Source organism: Equus quagga, chromosome 9 (genome assembly GCF_021613505.1).
Source record: "Equus quagga isolate Etosha38 chromosome 9, UCLA_HA_Equagga_1.0, whole genome shotgun sequence".
Classification (NCBI taxonomy): domain Eukaryota; kingdom Metazoa; phylum Chordata; class Mammalia; order Perissodactyla; family Equidae; genus Equus; species Equus quagga.
This window is the reverse complement of record NC_060275.1, coordinates 109,667,017-109,685,687: the sequence shown is the minus strand read 5'-3', so window position 1 is coordinate 109,685,687 and position 18,671 is coordinate 109,667,017. Positions and strand designations below refer to the sequence as shown.

General features: G+C 39.3%; 1 protein-coding gene across 6 annotated transcripts in view; it reads right to left on the bottom strand.

The window, feature by feature from the left end:
* Positions 1–18,671, bottom strand: part of DNAH5 (dynein axonemal heavy chain 5) — a 266,364-nt gene that overhangs the window by 168,177 nt on the left and 79,516 nt on the right. For 5 of the 6 annotated variants that reach the window (XM_046670920.1, XM_046670918.1, XM_046670919.1 and 2 more), the window contains 5 exons: positions 15,294–15,379; positions 14,492–14,813; positions 13,336–13,542; positions 8,424–8,595; positions 4,526–4,671 (listed from right to left, as the gene is read on the bottom strand). In XM_046670920.1, the coding sequence (XP_046526876.1) occupies positions 4,526–4,671; positions 8,424–8,595; positions 13,336–13,542; positions 14,492–14,813; positions 15,294–15,379 (933 nt within the window). Of the gene's footprint in view, positions 1–4,525; positions 4,672–8,423; positions 8,596–13,335; positions 13,543–14,491; positions 14,814–15,293; positions 15,380–18,671 lie in introns of those variants that run through there. The other variant, XM_046670923.1, reaches the window with a different exon arrangement.

The window sequence follows — 18,671 nt, the reverse complement described above, 5'->3', positions numbered from 1 at the left end:
AATGAGATTTAAAAAACATAAACTAATGTGTTTGGGGCACTGTGATCAATTCTGTAGGATGACAGACGGTAAATAGATAGGTAGATACATAGATAGACAGACAGACAGGTGGACAGATAGGGATAGATGTAAACAGTAAGTGATCTACCCCCTGGTTGGAAATAAGTTCATGAAGCAATAGACTCTGTTGGTCATAGTCTCCAGCTCCATTCCAGGTTCCGCTATGATTCATCTTGAGACTCTTGTGTACTCAGGCACCATCCATTCCAAACATCAGCTTCACAATTCATTTACCTCCTTATCACCCAGAACCTTCACCTCCACTCCACTGCTGCAGGGCACATGACATTTTGATGCCATTCACACAGGAACATTCTGATGTGTCCTGAAACTAACTATTAAACTTCTTTATCATCAAATAAAATATAAAATAACAATTTCTCTTCCAACTCAGAACTTCCCCCAACTACCAATCTCCATCCCCAGCCCAGAGACAGTCATGAAAAAGAGACAAAGATAGCTATGAACAGGAGGCAACTCAGACATTGAGTAAGGGATGGGATAGAGTTAGCATCATCTAGTAACAAGTATAGGGTCTGGCACCAAACAATGTGGTTCAAATCCTAGCTCTGTGTGATTCTTGGAAATCCTTCCGGGCCTTGGTTCCCCCATCTGCAAAATGGCGATTATGGCAGAGCCTACCTTAGATTGTTGTGAGTATTCCATAAGATAATGTACATAAAACGCTAAGAACCGTGCCCGCCACAAAGTAAGTACTCAAGAAGTGCTTGTTATTATTATTGGTTAGCAAATCACACAGAACCACAGAACCAATGTTTGTCAAGCTTGTTCACCTCACTCCATATAAGCTAGCTCCTTGTTCTCTGAGAGATCACTAATATTCTTTAAAGTCTGCATCTTAAATCCTGACTCTACAGACCCTCTCCTAACAGCATAATTTCTCACTTCAACCACTCTTGTGCCAATATCCTTTACTCCCTCAGCCTTCCACTGCCCCACCCAGGAGAAGCCCAACCCAAATGAACCAGGTGACCGACCCTCTCCACTTGCACACACAAGACATGGCAATGCAGGTTCTTGGCATTGGGAATTCATGGTCCCTGAACTCAATCAGGCCCCTAGTCTTCTATGTGACTCCAGTCACATTCTTCTACCAGCCCCTATAATAGCTGTGTCCTCAAATCACTGTGTCTTCAAATCTTTACACCACCCACCTCCATCATACTCAGCTAATGACCTTGATTTCTACAGCACAAAGCAAATGATGGCCATGATACAGGACTCACCCAACTCCCTGACCCCATGCTCTCACCCAGAAGACAAACCAGCCTCCATCATCAACCCCCGACCCCCTTTTAGTGAATGTAATGTTTCTCCTTCTGTTTAAGAATAATCACACAATCTGAGTTCTAAGTCACAGACAGTCCTGCTTCTTCAGAGACCACACTTACCAACCATTCGCCTTGTCCTTCTTTACTTGATTTCCCCCCTCAGCATATGAATATACTCAAAGAACTTCAACTCAGCATCTTCCTCCAGCTACCATAACAAGCTTCTGCCTCAGGGCCTTTGCACTTGCTATTCTCTCTGCCTGGAATGCTTTCCCCCAAAGATATTCATGTGCCTCTACTTCCTCACTTCTTGTGTTCACATGTAATCACAGATGTCATGCCTGACCAGCAACATAAAATCACAACTCTCTATCAGGTACTCCTTTTCTCCATTACCCTCAATTTTTCTCCATTTAACTTATCACCACCTGAAACATCGTTTATTTATTGGCTTGTTTGTTTGTTTGTTTGTTTCCTCCACTTGAAAGTGGGCTCCATGATGGCAGGGATCTCATCTGTTTTGCTTACTCCTGTATCCCCAGGAGTGATTGCATAGGAGTTCCACAGAATTTGTTGAAGGAATAAATGAATTATAAAAAGTAAACAAATTCAAGAAAAATCATTCATTTATATTGGTAATCATTCATTTATATTGGTAATCAAAAATGCAAATTAAAATTAAGTTCTATGATTTTGCTACTTAAACTACAATTTAAAAATTATAATAATTTATCATTTCTTATTATAATTTATTGGAGTAGATTATTATATTTATAATGAATATATTATTTATTATATAATTTACTGTAATAAAATTTTTATTATAATTTATTATAATCATAACGAAACAGTGTTTGTTGGGCAATAGTGAAATCGGTACTGTCACATTGCTGGTGGCATTGTAAATTGATACCATCCTTTTGAACAGCAGCTTGGTTACAAATATTAAGATCCATTAAATAAAGCCACACTCTTTGACGTGACAATCTTACTTTGGAGGAGAAAATAATACTAAAGGGGAAAAAAGCATGATACATGCAAATATATTCATTGTAGCACTTGTTAAAAGAGCAAAACTTTGGAAGCTATCTAAATGTCCAGCAACAAGAAATTAGTAAGAAAATTAAGGTACGTCAAACTCAATAGAACATTCTGAAGGCAAGACTAAAATAGTGGCTGTGAAAGCCATACAGCAACATCAAAAATACTTTGTGAAGAGGGGCTGGCCCCGTGGCCGAGTGGTTAAGTTCTCGCGCTCCGCTGCAGGCGGACCAGTGTTTCGTCAGTTCGAATCCTGGGCGCGGACATGGCACTGCTCATCAAACCACGCTGAGGCAGCGTCCCACATACCACAACTAGAAGGACCCACAACGAAGAATGTACAACTATGTGCTGAGGGGCTTTGGGGAGAAAAAGGAAAAAAATAAAATCTTAAAAAAAAAAAAAAATACTTTGTGAAGAAAAGCCAAGTGGAAAAAAGAAAAAAAACACTATTCAAAAACTGCTGTGTCTATGGTTGGGATTACAAATTTATTAAGAGACATGTAAATAGGTAGTACATCAAAATTATAACAACGGTGGTGTGATTGATAAAAATGCTATTTTTTCCCATTTTTTTAAAATATTCTAAAACTTGCTTTTAAAGTACAACAAAAGCATTTTATAAAACAATCATAAGAATAGAGGTAATTTTAAAACCATGGAGTCAAGTGATTTCTCGGGGGAAAAGCATGACAAACAAGCAGGAGAAACAAAGGGGAGTTTGGGGTCTACCCATAGTTAGCGAGTCTGAGAGAAGGAAGAACCAGAAATTTCTAAAATGTAGACATGTAGTATTCATTATATAACAATGATTGAACATAAACTGAAGATTACCATACACACAGAAAAGGGTGAACATCGCAAGCCTGAGATTGCTAGCCTGCTTGTGAGGTTGGTCTCTGGCTGGCGTCTGGGAGACGGGATTTCGGGAGGATTCTCCCAGTTCCTTAGCTGACAAGAGTGGCTCACTGTGGCTAGACTGCCTGTGGAAACAGAGTGGTTTATGCTGAACTCTTGCTTTTCTTCCGGATGTCTGGAATTTTGGTCCATGATAGGCAGAAGGTGCCTACATGACGAGACCCAACAAAAACCTTGGGCATTGAGTCTCTAACGCACTTTCCTGGGCAGAAATGTTGCACATGTGTTGCTGCATTTTTGTTGCTGGGAGGAGAGAGCTCTGTGTGGCCCCTCGTGAGACAGAGAAACCTTAAGGAAGCCGCATACACATTCCTCTAAACTCCACCTGTCTTTTCCCTTATGGTCTGACTGTGTGTCCTCGTTACTTTGCAGTAATGTCTCAGCCTTCAGTGCAACTAGCTTCTGAATTCCATGAGTCTCCTTCTAGTGGGGATGGTTTCGGCGACTCCTGACATACTGCATTATAAGCACCATTGATGAGTTCTTATAATCAGGATGCCCATCAGGAATACTGTAAACAATGCTAAAGTGACTTTCCCAAAGTGGCACTTCATGGAGCACTGCTCCCAGGATCTTAATCCTGGCACAGGGGAGCAAGCATCCCATTTGCAAATAAGTTTGAGAAATAATGGGTTAAAGAAAGTTAAATGGGCTCTTTTCCAGGAGACCTTTTGAAGCTCTTCTTCTGACATGCTAACGTGTAAAGAATCCGTAAGGGGAAAGTACAGTTTTTACCCTAAGCAGTTTCAACACAGATTCCCCCTTTCCCAGGTTTCCTGGCAACAGCCCCAGGACTGTGTGCCACAGAACACCAGTTTGGGAAACACTGGTCTACAGAAAAGTCTAAAGAAGAAATTCTGTCCAGAAGCTGTTTAAAACAATTGTTTTATTAATTAACCTTAGCTTATTAAAAGCTCTGCAGCAGAATAGCTCTATTCTTCAAAAAATATGGTAAAATGAGAAATGTGTTCTAAGGCAATTTATCTTCTACTGATCTGAAAAGAAATGATTTGTTCCTCATGTCTAAGTGACTCCTTAGATACATTCCTCTTCATTTTCAAATTACTGTCAGAAGGCTCTGTGTTTGAATCAAATATATCACAGACAAATCATGGGTGGAGAAAAAAATGTAATTTATGCTTCAAAAAATGTCCTTTATAGAAAAATGAATCATAAAAAATGTATTCAAATAAAAACATCAATCTTGTAATAACCTTTGTCATTTGGAGAAACTCTTCACAGGTAAGTGGCTCCTCCTGGGGGAGTTGACAAAGAGGCGTGCTACTCATTTCTTCTAGAATGGCGTCAATGCGGAACTCTATCAAGTCATTGACCCTGTCAAGCAGCAATTCCAGGTCCTCTTTGGAAAAAATAAAAGAGAATAAAAGAGATTAGGCATTTTGTTTTAAGAAATAAATCAACACTTGATTAAACTGCAGTCGTAAAAGCGGGATTAAAGTCACTCCACACTGTTGTTTCTCGAGTGCTTCTCACACTGTTCTTTCTTGAACCAGTTTCCCAGCTGTCTCAGCCTGTCTAACTCTGATGCAGACTTGATCCAGCTTAAATGCATCCCCCCGGGAGGCTTTCTATGAATCTGCACGTATTCAAATGGCCCCATCCTGCTGCACTGGCATTGGCCCCTGAGCATCCTTCCACCTCTGTGTATACCGTATTGTCTACTCATTGTCTTAACTTCTGGAATTCATCTTTTTCATTCTTGCTCCTTCAACACTTGGCCCAGTGCCTATTCCATGGGAGGTATTCAACATATATTATTGAAGTGAAATTCCCCCAATTTTTCTTTTACTCTTACTATAATAAGGTACGTTTTTTAAGTTGCGCTGAAGTAATCTTGGACACTAACTTCCATGGATGGAAAGGCCTGTTCTGAAGGAAATTAAGCTTTGCATCAAAAGTAGAAACGATGGTTAATGGATCTCCATCTAAGGGGTAAACAGATTTTTCAACGGATGTTAAACAGTAAATTCTCTTTTTTTCTGATATGACTTTCTTCTAGGAAACGAAATCAAAATCAAATACAGAAAAGTCCACATTACACATTCATGATGTATCACAGATGTAAACACTTCCTTAGAAAAATACCTTGACTTCCTAAAGATTAAAGACCTAAAAGTTTCAATCATTTCTAAGCTAATTATTAAAGAGGCTACTGAAGATACCAAATAGTTCTGCCCAGTAAACTTATTCAAAACCAAAAGAGAGCCAATGCTTTTATCTAAGCATGTGTGCTCAATAAAATTCTTTACTATTTCTGATTCTTCAAAGCTGCTTCAAAGACATCTGTAGTAAGTTGTTGCCTTTGAAGAATCTGTGATTCATCTTCAAGGACATCTGTGGCCTCCTAAGGATGTCCACATCCTAATCCCCTGCAAATACTACCTTACATGGCAAAAGGAACTTTGCAGATATGATCAAGTTAAGGATGTTAAGATGTGGAGATTGTCTTGGATTATCCAGGGGGGGCCAAGGTAGTCAACAGGGTCCTTATAAGAGGGAGGCAGACAGAAGAAAATGTGATTGTGGAAACAGAGGGACAGTGAGAAAGTGATCTGAAGATACTATGCTGCTGGTTGTGAAGATGGAGTGACCAAGAGCCAAAGGATGTAGGCAGCCTCTGGAAGCTGGAAAGGATTCTCTCCCTAGATCCCCTGGAAGGAAGCATCCCTGCTAATAGCCTGATTTTAACTCCTTAAGACTTATTTTGGACTTTTCACCCCCATAACTCTGTTATTTTAAGCCACTAAGTTTGTGGTAACTTGTTGCAGCTGCAATAGGAAACTCACACAACATCTATGCATAGATTGTGCAAAATCATGTCGATAGAAGTCCTGTGTGATATTTTGAAGAGTGGTCAATACTCTCTTCAATGTGTGATACAAATAACCACCTGCAGATAGAAAGGTTAGGTCTCTAACCCAATAAAGAATCCAACTGTTGTTGAGACTCGACGGTTTGCCGCCCGAACACACTTAACCTTTGTTTGACCTCAGTTCCTTCATTTAAATTACAAAAAGAAAACAGAACCAGAGAACTAACAAGAGTTTCTTTAGAAATGATCTCCTTGTCTCCAGCTAACACTCTAATAAGACATTCAAATTGTTAATACTCTAATCCTAATATTCTTTAGAGAGAATGTTAATAAAGTCTACCTTGATAGCCTGTTCTAATTTGGTTGCGATAACTCTTATACAAAGTTTTTATACATTTTATAAATGCTTCCTTCTAAAATTTTAGCCAATTTCCTCTTGTTGTACTTCCTGAGGAGATATATTTTGGAAAGAATATTGGTTTAGAGGCAAGGGAACAGTGCTTGACTCATCCTTACTGCTTACATCTATACAACATTAGAAGCCATTTGGCATCTCTGGATCATAGTTTTCCAACTTTAAATTGAAGATCTTATTTAAGATTATTTCTACAATCGTCTCCACTCCTATAATGCTGTGGTTGTCTGATCATGCATTTTATATTATTTGACATTCAAATTGTAATGAGCCTGAAACACATCTCTATCATATCTAAAGATGCTTTTATAATTTGTCTTTGAATCCAGCCCCCAACCTATGAAGCAAAACAAAGAGGGCAGGAGGGTTCACCTGTTAATCCCTTACTCCACTGCAATGCCCAATCCAGTATCTCTCAAATATTCTTCAGTATGCAGCACCTGGTAAACTAAATAGCTGGGCCCTTCTGAGCTCTAAGTTATTGGGAAAGTACAGTGAAAACCTACCAATGAGATAAGCTCTTGACAATTTAGGCTATAAATAGACTAGGTATTACTTTAGCAGCCACAAATACAAGACCAAGAGAAAGACCTGAGGAAGAAAGAGAAAGAGAGAGAGAGAGGGAGAGGAAAAGGGAGAAAAAGGGGGAGAGGGAGAAAAGGCTGATAAAAGGAGGCATCGTGAGAAATATCCAGAAAAGAGGCCCAGGAAAGGGTGCCCGAGAAATGAGGTGATGGGATCAAAGGGTAGGAATGGGGTTAGGGAGGTAAAGACACAGAAAGAGACTAATTAAATAAAACTATTGCAACTATAAATCCATAAATGTATGGGTGTCTAGTATGCACCCAAGAAAATACAAAAGAAATAGCCTGATTTTCATGCCGTTTGTGGTCAATTTGGGGAGAAAGATGGAACTGTACTAAACCATTGGAAGAAATCAAAATGTAGAGTCTCTGGTCCCAATTGGAAAACAACAGGAGGCACAGGAGGAAGTGGTCCCAGGCAGTAGAATAGTCCGAGTGGGCTTCTCAGGAGTGAGACTTATTCTGGTCTATAAAGTGTGGGGAAAATTGGACCATGAAGAGAAAGTGGAGGACACTGCGTAAGAGAGGAGACAGTCTAAGTCTTCCCAGAAAAACCACTCCATTACCCCACTCCACACTGTGTTCCACTGCCCACCACGGAAGCTCTATAAGGTATTAATATGTTCTCCTAGAAGACAGTCAAGGAATTCTGGGAAATGCCACCTACAAGAGCCCACTTTTCGAGACCCACCAAACGGTGGCATATTAAAGGCTCTGAGAAGTCCTCCAGAAAAGAAACCTGCCTGACTTTGCTTAACCTGGATTTCCCAGACTCACCCAAGCCCAGACCCCTTCTTTGTGACATACCTGTACACATTCTGGGAAGTCATCTTTTATGGAATATATCACCTTACATATATTTTAAAACATATTCTATCCCTCATTAAGAAAAATGTTTGCTTGAACTTTTCCCATATATCCTGTTGTTCAGCACTCTATTCTGTCCAAATCTCCAACCTTTCAAATGAGGGTCTCAAAACACACTAACCTATTAGTATAAAAAGTTGAATGACTCTAAAGATCCTTTAAACTCTAATGTCCAGCAATAAGCATAATTTTAAAACGCAGTTAACCTCTGGGGATAAAATTAAATAGTGAACATATATTGTTTCCAGGAAATTAATTAATTCATATATTTTGGTAACTTCCTTATGGAACAGCTTAAGAATAACACTTCTTGTTTCATTATTTATATCACAATATCTATAAGAAACTATACAATAGACATTAAGAACTCAGCCTTTCAAACTGAGAAATAATAACCATTTAGACAGACTTACTGATCTTTGCAAAAGTGGTTTTCAAGTACGTCTCAATGTTCAGTGACGTCCAGGTCAGTGCAGCCAGGCCGGGTTGGAGAGCTTCATCCACTTTGGCCAAATGAGGGACCATCAGTTGCTCTATAGTGAGAGGCATTTTTGACTTCACTCTCTGATATTCAGCAAGCATCATCTGCAATGAAATGGGGGTTAAATAATCAGTTAGTATCGCACTTTCAATATTTATTAATAGCTCATTTTTTTATCCAAAAGGATAACTGTTATTTAGGGTCTGGATGTAGGGCTCCAATAGCAACCTTGCAGGTAGAGCGGCCAAAGCAAAATTAGAACAGAAAATGAGAAATCTTTCTATAAATACAAATTCCTAATCCAATAAAATACAACTGAGGAGGAGAGAAAAAAGAATTTAAAAGTAAGAGTTTCTCACCCCCTATCCAGCCCAAAATGGGAGATAAGTTCTGAGGTTTAGTGACTTTTCTAAACCAGGTCAAGTCATGTTATTTGTGCCTTCTTAGCCTGTGCATCACTAAGCGCATTCACTCAACTTTGTACACTGGCACCACATGATTCCTGCTCCTCTGGGCACTTCCTGTGAACCATACACATCACTCAAAGTGTCAGAGTCACCAGAGGTCTGCCTCAGCCCATTGCTAGGATTATAGACCAAGTGTTGACATAAGACCCAAAGTATACAAGGAGTCCAGAATCACTGTTGATGTCAACAAGTGTCATGGCTTTAAATGTCATCCATATGCCAAAGAAAAACAAAATTACATTTCCAGCCCAGATCTCACTCCTGAAGCCAAGATTCATATATGGCAACAGCCTACTCAACATCTCCACTTGAACATACAACAGACATTTCAAACTTAATGTGTCCGAAACTGAAAGTTGGTTCGTACTCCAAACCTTCTCTGCCCATAGCATTCTCTAACTCAATTGATGGCAATGCCATTCTTGAGTCCTCAGGCCAACTTACAGTCATCCTTGACCCCTCTCTTTCTCTCACACCCATGTGCAATCCATCAGGATATCTTGCTTGTTCCACATTTAAAAGAGATCCTACATCTGACCTGCTTACCATATCTACTGCTCCCACCATCACTGACTCACTTAAATTATTGTGATGGTCTACCATTGTCTCCCAGCTTCCACTCACGCCCTCCACAACCTATACTCAGCTTAGCAGCAACAGAGATCCTTTCAAAATGTAAGTCAGATCATGTTCTTCTTTTGCTTACTGGCCACATGGCTTCCCATCTCATTCCGGGCTGCAAGTTCTTATGTCAGTCTGAAAAGACCTATTCAGTCTGGTCCCTATTATTTCTCTGATCTCATCTCCAATCACTCTTCTCCTCTCTAACCTGCTCCTGCCCTACTGTCCTCCTTGCTGGTCCTTAGCCTTAGGGCCTTCACATCTCCTTCAAATAATTACTTAAATGCCACCTTCTCAATTAGGCCTATGCTGACTACCTATTTAAGATTGTAAACCATCACCAAAAACCACCTATGTACTCTTTCCTCTTTGCCCTGCTCTATTTTTTCCATGGGACCTACCTCTTTCTAATAGACTATATAATTTATCTATTTATAATGTTCATTGCTTATTTCCTATCTTACCCAACTAGAATATAAGTTCTATAAGGACAAGAATTTTGTCTGAAACAGTCCCAGGCACATAGAAGATAATCAATCAAGATTTCTCTAATTAGTTAATTAGTTGTTATCAGAAGGAGCATTTGTTATCAGAAACTCGTGGATTCTAGTACCCTATTGAAATTTACCTGTTGTATAATGTTGAACTGTGTCAGTATTTTGCTCGTATGTTACCATTTTTAAATAAGACTAATAGAGCTTCCAGCCTACCTTTTAATGTCACTATTTATTAATTATAAGAAAGTAACTTTAATGCACTTCTTAAATACTATTGTTTTAAGCTCATATTTGTAATGTGCATGTTGGTATTACTTTGTCATTAGATTAATGTTTCCCAAAGTGTTTTACCTGAAATACTAGCCTCAAGAAATCCTATAAGAAAAAAGATCCCTGGATGGACAAGTTTGGAAAGCACTGTATACAATGTCTCCCCCCATGGACAGTTAGTTAATATTAATGATTCTGGAAAACTACAAAAGGAAATAAGAAGCCCACTGGACTTTGTGAATTTTGTTAAACCCAACATTTCCCAAATGGGCCACATAATCCTTTCTTCTTATAATACTTTTACACAATTTCTATATATCCTTTCAATTTCCATGAAAGCCACTCTGGAAAAGCCTAAATTTGATGGTTCTATTAGCAGCTACTTATACATTTCCTAAAGCTTTTCTCCACTGCTCACCTTTTTTTCAATGTCCATCACTTATTCTATTTGGGAAGAAATTCTTACAATTAGCCTTCTGCTTCCAACCTTAGTTCTTTAATCCTATGAAGTAGTATTCATCCATTTTATAAATGAGAAATTGAGGCTCAGAAGAGTAAAGTAATTTGCCAAAAAATAATGATTTGAATGCATATCAAATTGGTTTCAGAACCTATACTCGTAACTACTGGTCTATGCTGGCTCATCTTTTCTCATTTGAACTGCCTTCCAAGGAACAGATGAAGAAAACAAGCTCTCAGCTACTTTGGCGTATCTGTAGAAGCCTGAAAGCTCTGTTAAATAGTCAGCACAATACTTCTGCAACACCTGAGATGGTCCCCCAAACTTGCCAATAGATCTGCTCTTACCAGCTACTCATGTTGGGTAGGAACCTTCAACTCTTCCAACCTCAAAGATATGATAAATGTCAACCAGATGATAATTTACTTGCTCAAATTGTCATTTACAACTGTGGCGGTTTTAAAACATCCTTTGACCCTCCTTCCCTCATGGGATGGGGTATGTCCCTTCTTCTTGAATCTGAGTGGTCTTATGGAGCCCAATAGATTACAACAGAAGTGATGCTGTGAGGCATATGAGGCTGTCCTAAAGGTCATGAGGCCTCCTCCTTGTTTACTGTAACACACACTCTTGGAACCCTAAATTGCCAAATAAGAAATTCTACTACCCTGAGGTCTCCATACTAGCAGGCCACGCATGGACACCCCAGTCCTTAGTCCCAGCTGAGCAAAGCTTCCAGCCATCCCCACCAAAGAATCAGACATAAGAATGAGGCCATCCTAGACTTTCCAGATAGAACATCTGCCAGCTGAGCTAAATAACCTTAATCAATGCCGCAGGGAACAGAAGAATCATCTAGCCAAGCCTTGCTTAAATTCATTAATCATAAAATCATGAGATATAATGAAATGGTGGTTTTAAGCCACTACATTTTGGGATTGTTTGTCACAGGCAACAGGTAACTGAAACACCAATTCTGTGGACAAAATTATCATTAGCAATTTTATATCCTGACAAATTTTGTTTCTTAGTAAAAATACTATTTTCTTTGTAAATATGTAGATTTACCAATGGATTTTCCTAACATGTAAGAAGAGTCTAAAAGCGAATCCCAACATGCTGACTAGTATTTGAAGAGCCTACATTTGAAGAACGTCTGTCCATTGCCAATATTAACATTTTAATATAACATGAAGGGGTGAGAAAACAGTAGACTACAAGTCTGGGTTCTAGCCCTACTTCTGTCACCAATAGCTATGAGACCTTGGGTAAGTCATTCAACTTCTCTAAGCCATGGCTTTGTCATCTATAAAATAACATAATAGTATTCTGTCCCAATTATCTAATATGGTTGCAGAAAAGATAAAATGGAATAATGAACATGAAAATGATTTAAAATGTAAAGCATTATGCAAATGCATGGACTTATTGGCCTTATCCCATGATGTTAAGCACTATGAAATTGTAACAATGGTTTCCATGTTGTCAAGTATCATGGCTGCCTCTCTGACCTCATCTTGATCATCCTCTGGGCGGTATTTGTCACTGCTGCCCAGTGCCTCCCTTGTGAGGCCTTACTTACTCTTGGCTTCCTTGACACTTGGTTTCCTCCCACCTCAAAGGCAAATCCTTAGTTTTATTGGCATATTCATCCTCTTCTATCAGATTTGTTAAGATTGGCGCAACCCAGAGTTTGGTCTAGGCCTTTTACTCTTCCTTATCTATATTTTCTTCCTTGGAGATCTCATCCAGAACAATGACATTAAACAACAACTATATTCTGATAACTCTCAAAGTATGCCAGAACTTTGACTTCTCCATTCAACTCCAGACTAACTACATGGACAACTTCTCCACTGGAATATCTAAAGATCATCTTATACTTAAGATGGGAACTATTGATTCCCTCCTGTCTCCTAAAATAAACTAGTTCCAGTCTTTGCCATCTCCATAAATGCAACTTCCATTCAGAGCCACTGCATGCTATTGAGCAAGCTGTGCAGAATATAGCCTACACAGCAATATATAATAGTCCTACCTCGAGTAAATCCAGTGAGTTGCTCACATCAAAAATACAGGACTTATCCTTAAGTTCTCTCATAACTTGCCTGTTGACGTAACTCTCTAATTCACTGATCTATTCTGCTGCCACCCTAGTTCAAGCCACCAACATCTCCATCCAAACCCGTGCAACAGCCTACAAACTGTCTTTACACTGACCCTGTTGCCGCCTCAAAATCTATTCTCCACTCAGCAGCAAGAAGGATTTTTATTATAAAAGACATCATGCTTTTTCCCCTGCTCAAATTCCTCCTATGGCTTCCTGGTGCACTCAAACTTATAACCTTGGTTTATGAGATCTGTAATGACCTGGCCAACTCTACAGCCTGACTCCATGGCGCTCTCCCCTTTACTCACCCCACTCCTGCCATCCTGGGAATTTTCTATTCCTCAAGAGGGACCACGACCAGATTTTTTTTAATGCAAACTGGGGATAGCCAGGAAGGGGTAAAAATGAAAGTACTATACCTTCATGTTACTGAAGTTCTTTTTGTATATATCCCGTTTCTGGAAAAGGGCAGCTGCAAAGGGTGAAACTTCCAGACCCATCTGCAACATGCACTCTGTTTCCCTAAATAAGGTTAATATCTGAGGATCGAAGTTTACAAACAATTCTCCCGTGCCTGGAGCCTTCACCAATAAAGAAGCCTCAAGACCCACGTGAATTTCTTCAATCTGTGAGAAGAGATCAACATTATTGCTATTAGAAAGTTCAATGCATACACAGGCTTTCTAGCTTGGCCATTTCTGGGAATGAGGATCATTAAGTGTTCTTCCATGGACTTGAGCTTCTCAAAGTAAAGACCATGGGATCACTCACTTTCTCCTAAATTCATTTTCAGAAAAAGGCCTTCACATTTTGTTAGTAATGTTGCACAGTCAATTTCAACAAAATGCATGGGTCATGATTCTCACACCTGACAGATAAGTGGATACCGCATAATGGTGACTACTCAGAAGCCATTTAGCTCCCTGATACCTTCATGCTTACTCAGTTATTTTTCCTAATAAAAGTTTCATGAAACCTATTAAACTCAGTTTTCAGTTATCTAGAAAAGCAATGCATATCACTACAGAGACATCTCTGTTATTAGCTCAGACACCAAAAATTGAACCAGGAAAATGTGATACCACTTTAAAGGCCTTGTAAGGCTGAATTTTATCCTCCGAAATGCTTCCTGCCAATTTACAAAGAAATACAAAGGTTGACAGGGTATTAAATGTCATTTGACTAACCTAGTATGGCCAAAGGAAATTTAAGATTTTGTTTAACAGACATACTAGTGTTTACTGACACATTAAGGAATGTAATGGAGAAAAAAAAGAAAAAAGTCCTAACCAACCAGATAAAGGAACCAATAAACAGGATTTTCTCCCTCAGGAGTTTGTAAATTAAATACAAATAATTTTCTGTTACCTGGCTTATGATATATTTTCAAAATTAATCATTATTTTTCTTCATGGACATATTCTACTCTTTGATTACCCACATTCAAGCAAACCTGTCTTATTAACCCCCTGTAAACCCAACGTTCTATGGAATAAAACTGCCCAACGCTAGCGGAGGCTTTCCCACTGATTAGACGATGGACACGTCTTTGAAGAATACAAAAGAGAGACTCACTTGTTGAAGCCATGCCCTGTGGTAGAGAACCTCAAACTCCAGGAGGACTTTGGCCACCCTGTTGTAACTGCGAATCACAGGTTTGGCTTCAGCCGTCCGTAACACGGTTGGGTGCTGCTGGAAAAGCTGCATTGGTTGCTGAATCCTGTGGAAGAGCTGACGGGCCCACAGGATCTTCCCCGCAATGGGAGGCTGGTCTCGAGCCAAAGGAGGATCGCATTTCTGCTTTGTATACAGCTTTGCGATCATATCAATGTCAGCCCCATAGTTTTCAAGGACACGCCGGTATTTGTCATCAATACCAAGATTGGGTATATTCAATCTGATTTTTTAAAAAGTGAAAGGTTTGAATTAATGGGAAGATACCTAGCAATCTTTTTTAAGATTTATTTTAAAACATATGCTAATGGAAGAGAATAAGATATTTATTTGGTATGTTAGAAACATCAAAATTGTATAGATCTACCAATCATATCTCAACAAAGTGGTTTTTTAAAAAATAATATCAATGCTCAAAATCTAGGCAAAACTAGCAACTTGGTTAAGAATTTCTTCAAATTACTTAAACATTAAGTAATATTATGACAGGCAGTCACGAGGTCCTTCAAAGCTAAGAGGAAATAAAACAAACTCTTAATCCTCTGAAGAACTTAAAAACTGTGACCTTGTTATCCAGATTGTCAAGAGAGGATTGTCTTTCCTTTAGAATATGAAAAAATAATGATGATAACATAAACTAAACTGTGTTCATATTACCCCAATTTTAGAAAATAAAACCTAGAAAAACATTTCTAATCTTTACCTTTCAAATTTCTTTAACATACTTAGAGCTTGATTTGTGTTTTGAATCTTTGCAAATGTACCATCCATAAACTTCTGCATCTCATTCTAAAATAGAATAAAGTCTGATTATGCACAATGAATTAGCATTGCGAAAAGTCCTGTTTAGTATCAAGATAAAATAGCCCCCCATTCTCTACAAACACATATAATATAGGATAAAATATAACAGAAAATTTAATACTCACCTGAGCTTGAAAGAAAGATAAATGCCCAGAAGCCAGAAGAAAGAGGGACTGGAAAGCGAGAGCAGTCATGGGGCTTGGGGCGCAGCAGGTTCCAGGGGTACTGGGCCATATACAGGGCCTAGGGGGTGGGGGCTTTATCACAATGTGGGTAGAGCAGCCGTGGGGTCCTAACACTCTGAACAGACCCCTGCAGAAAACCAGGGCCTTGAAGTGCTCTCCAGCCCACCCAAGAGGGGTTAAAGGACTCCATCTACAAAGGGTCTTGCCATCAGCCTAGAGCTGTGAGTGAATACAATAGGCTCCCTGGAGCAGGATTCCACACTTTCTCTGTAAAGGGCAAGATAGTAACTCTCCTCAGCTTTATGGGACATAGGTCTGTTTCACTCCTCACCAACCACGGCAGTGCCAAGGCAGCCACAGACAATCCATAAACAGAGAGGCAAGGCAGGATTTGACCTGTGGGGGGAGTTCGCTGTGCCCTGCCCTAGAGCAACTGATATCTACCTGTGCCACAGCTAGATAAGGGGTCTGAGTCTATACTGCACATGAGATGAGAGGGGTCTAACCCAAGAAATTAATAGAACAGTTATCTGGGATGGCAAAACCACTAGGACCCCAGCAGAAGGAGTGCAAAACCACACTATAGAAACCCTTCCAGGGCCACGAGATCCCTACAGGAAAAATAAACAAAGAGCTCCTCAAAAGATAAATTCAAAAAGAATGACTCAAATATCAAAGTTTTGAGCCAGCCCTGATGGCCTAGCGGTTAAAGTTTGGCATGCTCCACTTCAGCTGCCTGGGTTAAGTTCCCAGGCACAGAACCACACCACTTGTCTGTCAGTAGCCATGCTGTGGTGGCATCCCACATAGAAGAACTAGAAGGACTTACATCTAGGATATACAGCTATGTACTGGGGCTTTGGAGAGGGAGAAAAAAACAGAGAGAGAGAAAGACTGGTAACAGATGTTAGCTCAGAGCAAATCTTTCCCAGCAAAAAAAAATAATAATAATAATCAAAGTTTTAAGAAACACCTCTTTCATAAAGCCCGCAAATCTATTTTCCAAAATGAACTTCATTATGGGTTGTCCTGAGAGCCTCACACATCTTATCCTGTTGTACAATTTTGTCCTCCCAAACAATTGTACCAAAAAATGAAGTACATGACTTATTCTCTGTTCATTCTAAGATTTAGCACAGAGTGGTCATTAAAATCCAAATTGAATTAAATAAAAGGCAGAAAACATTATTTCATTATTTTCTATTTTGTGCTTCAAGGTAAAGTTCCAATCAATCTTTTTTTTCTCGATTTACCAGACAGAAGTTTTGAGCCTCTGCAATTCTAAAGAGATCATTAATTCCTGCAGTGATAAAATCCGGAAGCCAGCTGCACATGCAGCCAGAATTAGTACCTGGATGAACTTGATTTTACACAAGTAATTTGACAAGATAACCAGTCGGAAATATCCAGGACACCCCTAGAAACACTTTACACTGGAAAAGACATCGCTATCTAGGAGGCAAGTAGCACTCTCCCTCCTCCATTCACCAAAGCCAAAAGTTGAAGGATCACTAAGCCTATTATAATATTGCCTTCAGTACTTCTCGCTACTTCTATTGAAAGCGTATGTACATTTTGTATATATATATATATATATATATATGTACACTTTATATATGTACACTTTATGTACAAGTATATATAAAAATATATGTTTACATATTTTTAAGTGATGTTATTTCATCTGTAAACACCACATCCCAGGATCAAGAAATCTTCCCACCCTACAGAGCAGTACAGTTAGCCTACATAAATAAACACTCAGATGTTTTCACCACATAAAGAAGTCTCTGTGTATAAACTATGCACAACTAGAACATTGGTGATGCTTCCATTCCCTCCTCTAACATCAGAAACCAGCAAATCTTTACTGAGCCCCAACACCTGGACCTGGTTTTCTTTGCTTTCCACCCTATGGCTTCACAAAGGCCTAAGTTGAGTTCTCTATGAACATCTAAAACCTCAAACTAGTCTTCTTTTCTCTCTGAGCCTTTGGTCCATTCTTACAGTCTTTTGGAGTCCAGACATGGAATCTTCATACTAGTCCTTTTGTTAGATCTGGGCTCTCAGCTCCTACTCAGTTTTCTCTTAACTCAGTTTACCACCTTAACAGCTTGTCCTTTACTAAGTCCTGCCTTACGTTACCTCCTGGAATCAGTGGGCTTCTAGACTTCCAATGGCCCACCTGGTTCCAACGTACTGCCTCCCTTTGACCTGTTAGTACCAGCATGAACCCTAAATCTGGACAGGCTTCCAGGTTCCAATCACCTTGACAGTGGAGCCCTGAACACAATCCTAATTCAGATCAGTCATGTACCCCCCCCACCCTCCAGCCTTTCATCTTGGAGATACCACAGTTACTGGTCCTCTCCATTCTTCCTCGCCAAGACTCATCCCCCCTACTCACTCCATCCAGGGTCATAGGAAGGTCAGTATTTTTACTCCTGTTTTATAAAGACAAGGGCTGAATTCATGAGAGTGGGTGTGTGATTTAAAGGAGAGAGAGTAGAAAGGTTGGTTAAGCGAAAGAGGATGGAAAAAGGGACAAAGAAGTCAACGGAAAACTAGTCATCCAACCAAAGAGAAATGGACTATTTCTGAAATGGAAGATAAGATAAATAATAGTGTTGAATTTAAAAAAGAGAGAGAGAGAGAGAGATTAAGGAGAATAGGAACCAATGTCTATAACTAATGCTTAAAAACCAGGCCATAGAACAATTATAAAATTATATTCTTGGTATTATAAAAAGTGGACACAGGTTTGAAAAGGTCTCTCCGTCACACTCATTCCATTACGTTTAGAACATACACACCGTTCTAGCATCAAGCACAGCCTCTCTCTGAAGGCTTTCCTAATCCTGGGTAAGTAGAAGTGCGGGATTATTTTCCTCCCAGGTTCACATCCTACTGTATGAGTTGTAGCAATTCTCAGATTCTGAGGCCTGTCCTCCCTGTAAGTTTCTTTAGGACTTCTCTGGACTTTATCTTTTTCACTTTGAATCCTTACTTCCTGGTGCAATATCAGAATATTATACTTTCATAGTTTGTCATTTTAGCTACTATTTGTCTTTTTTTTAATGATATATTCATTA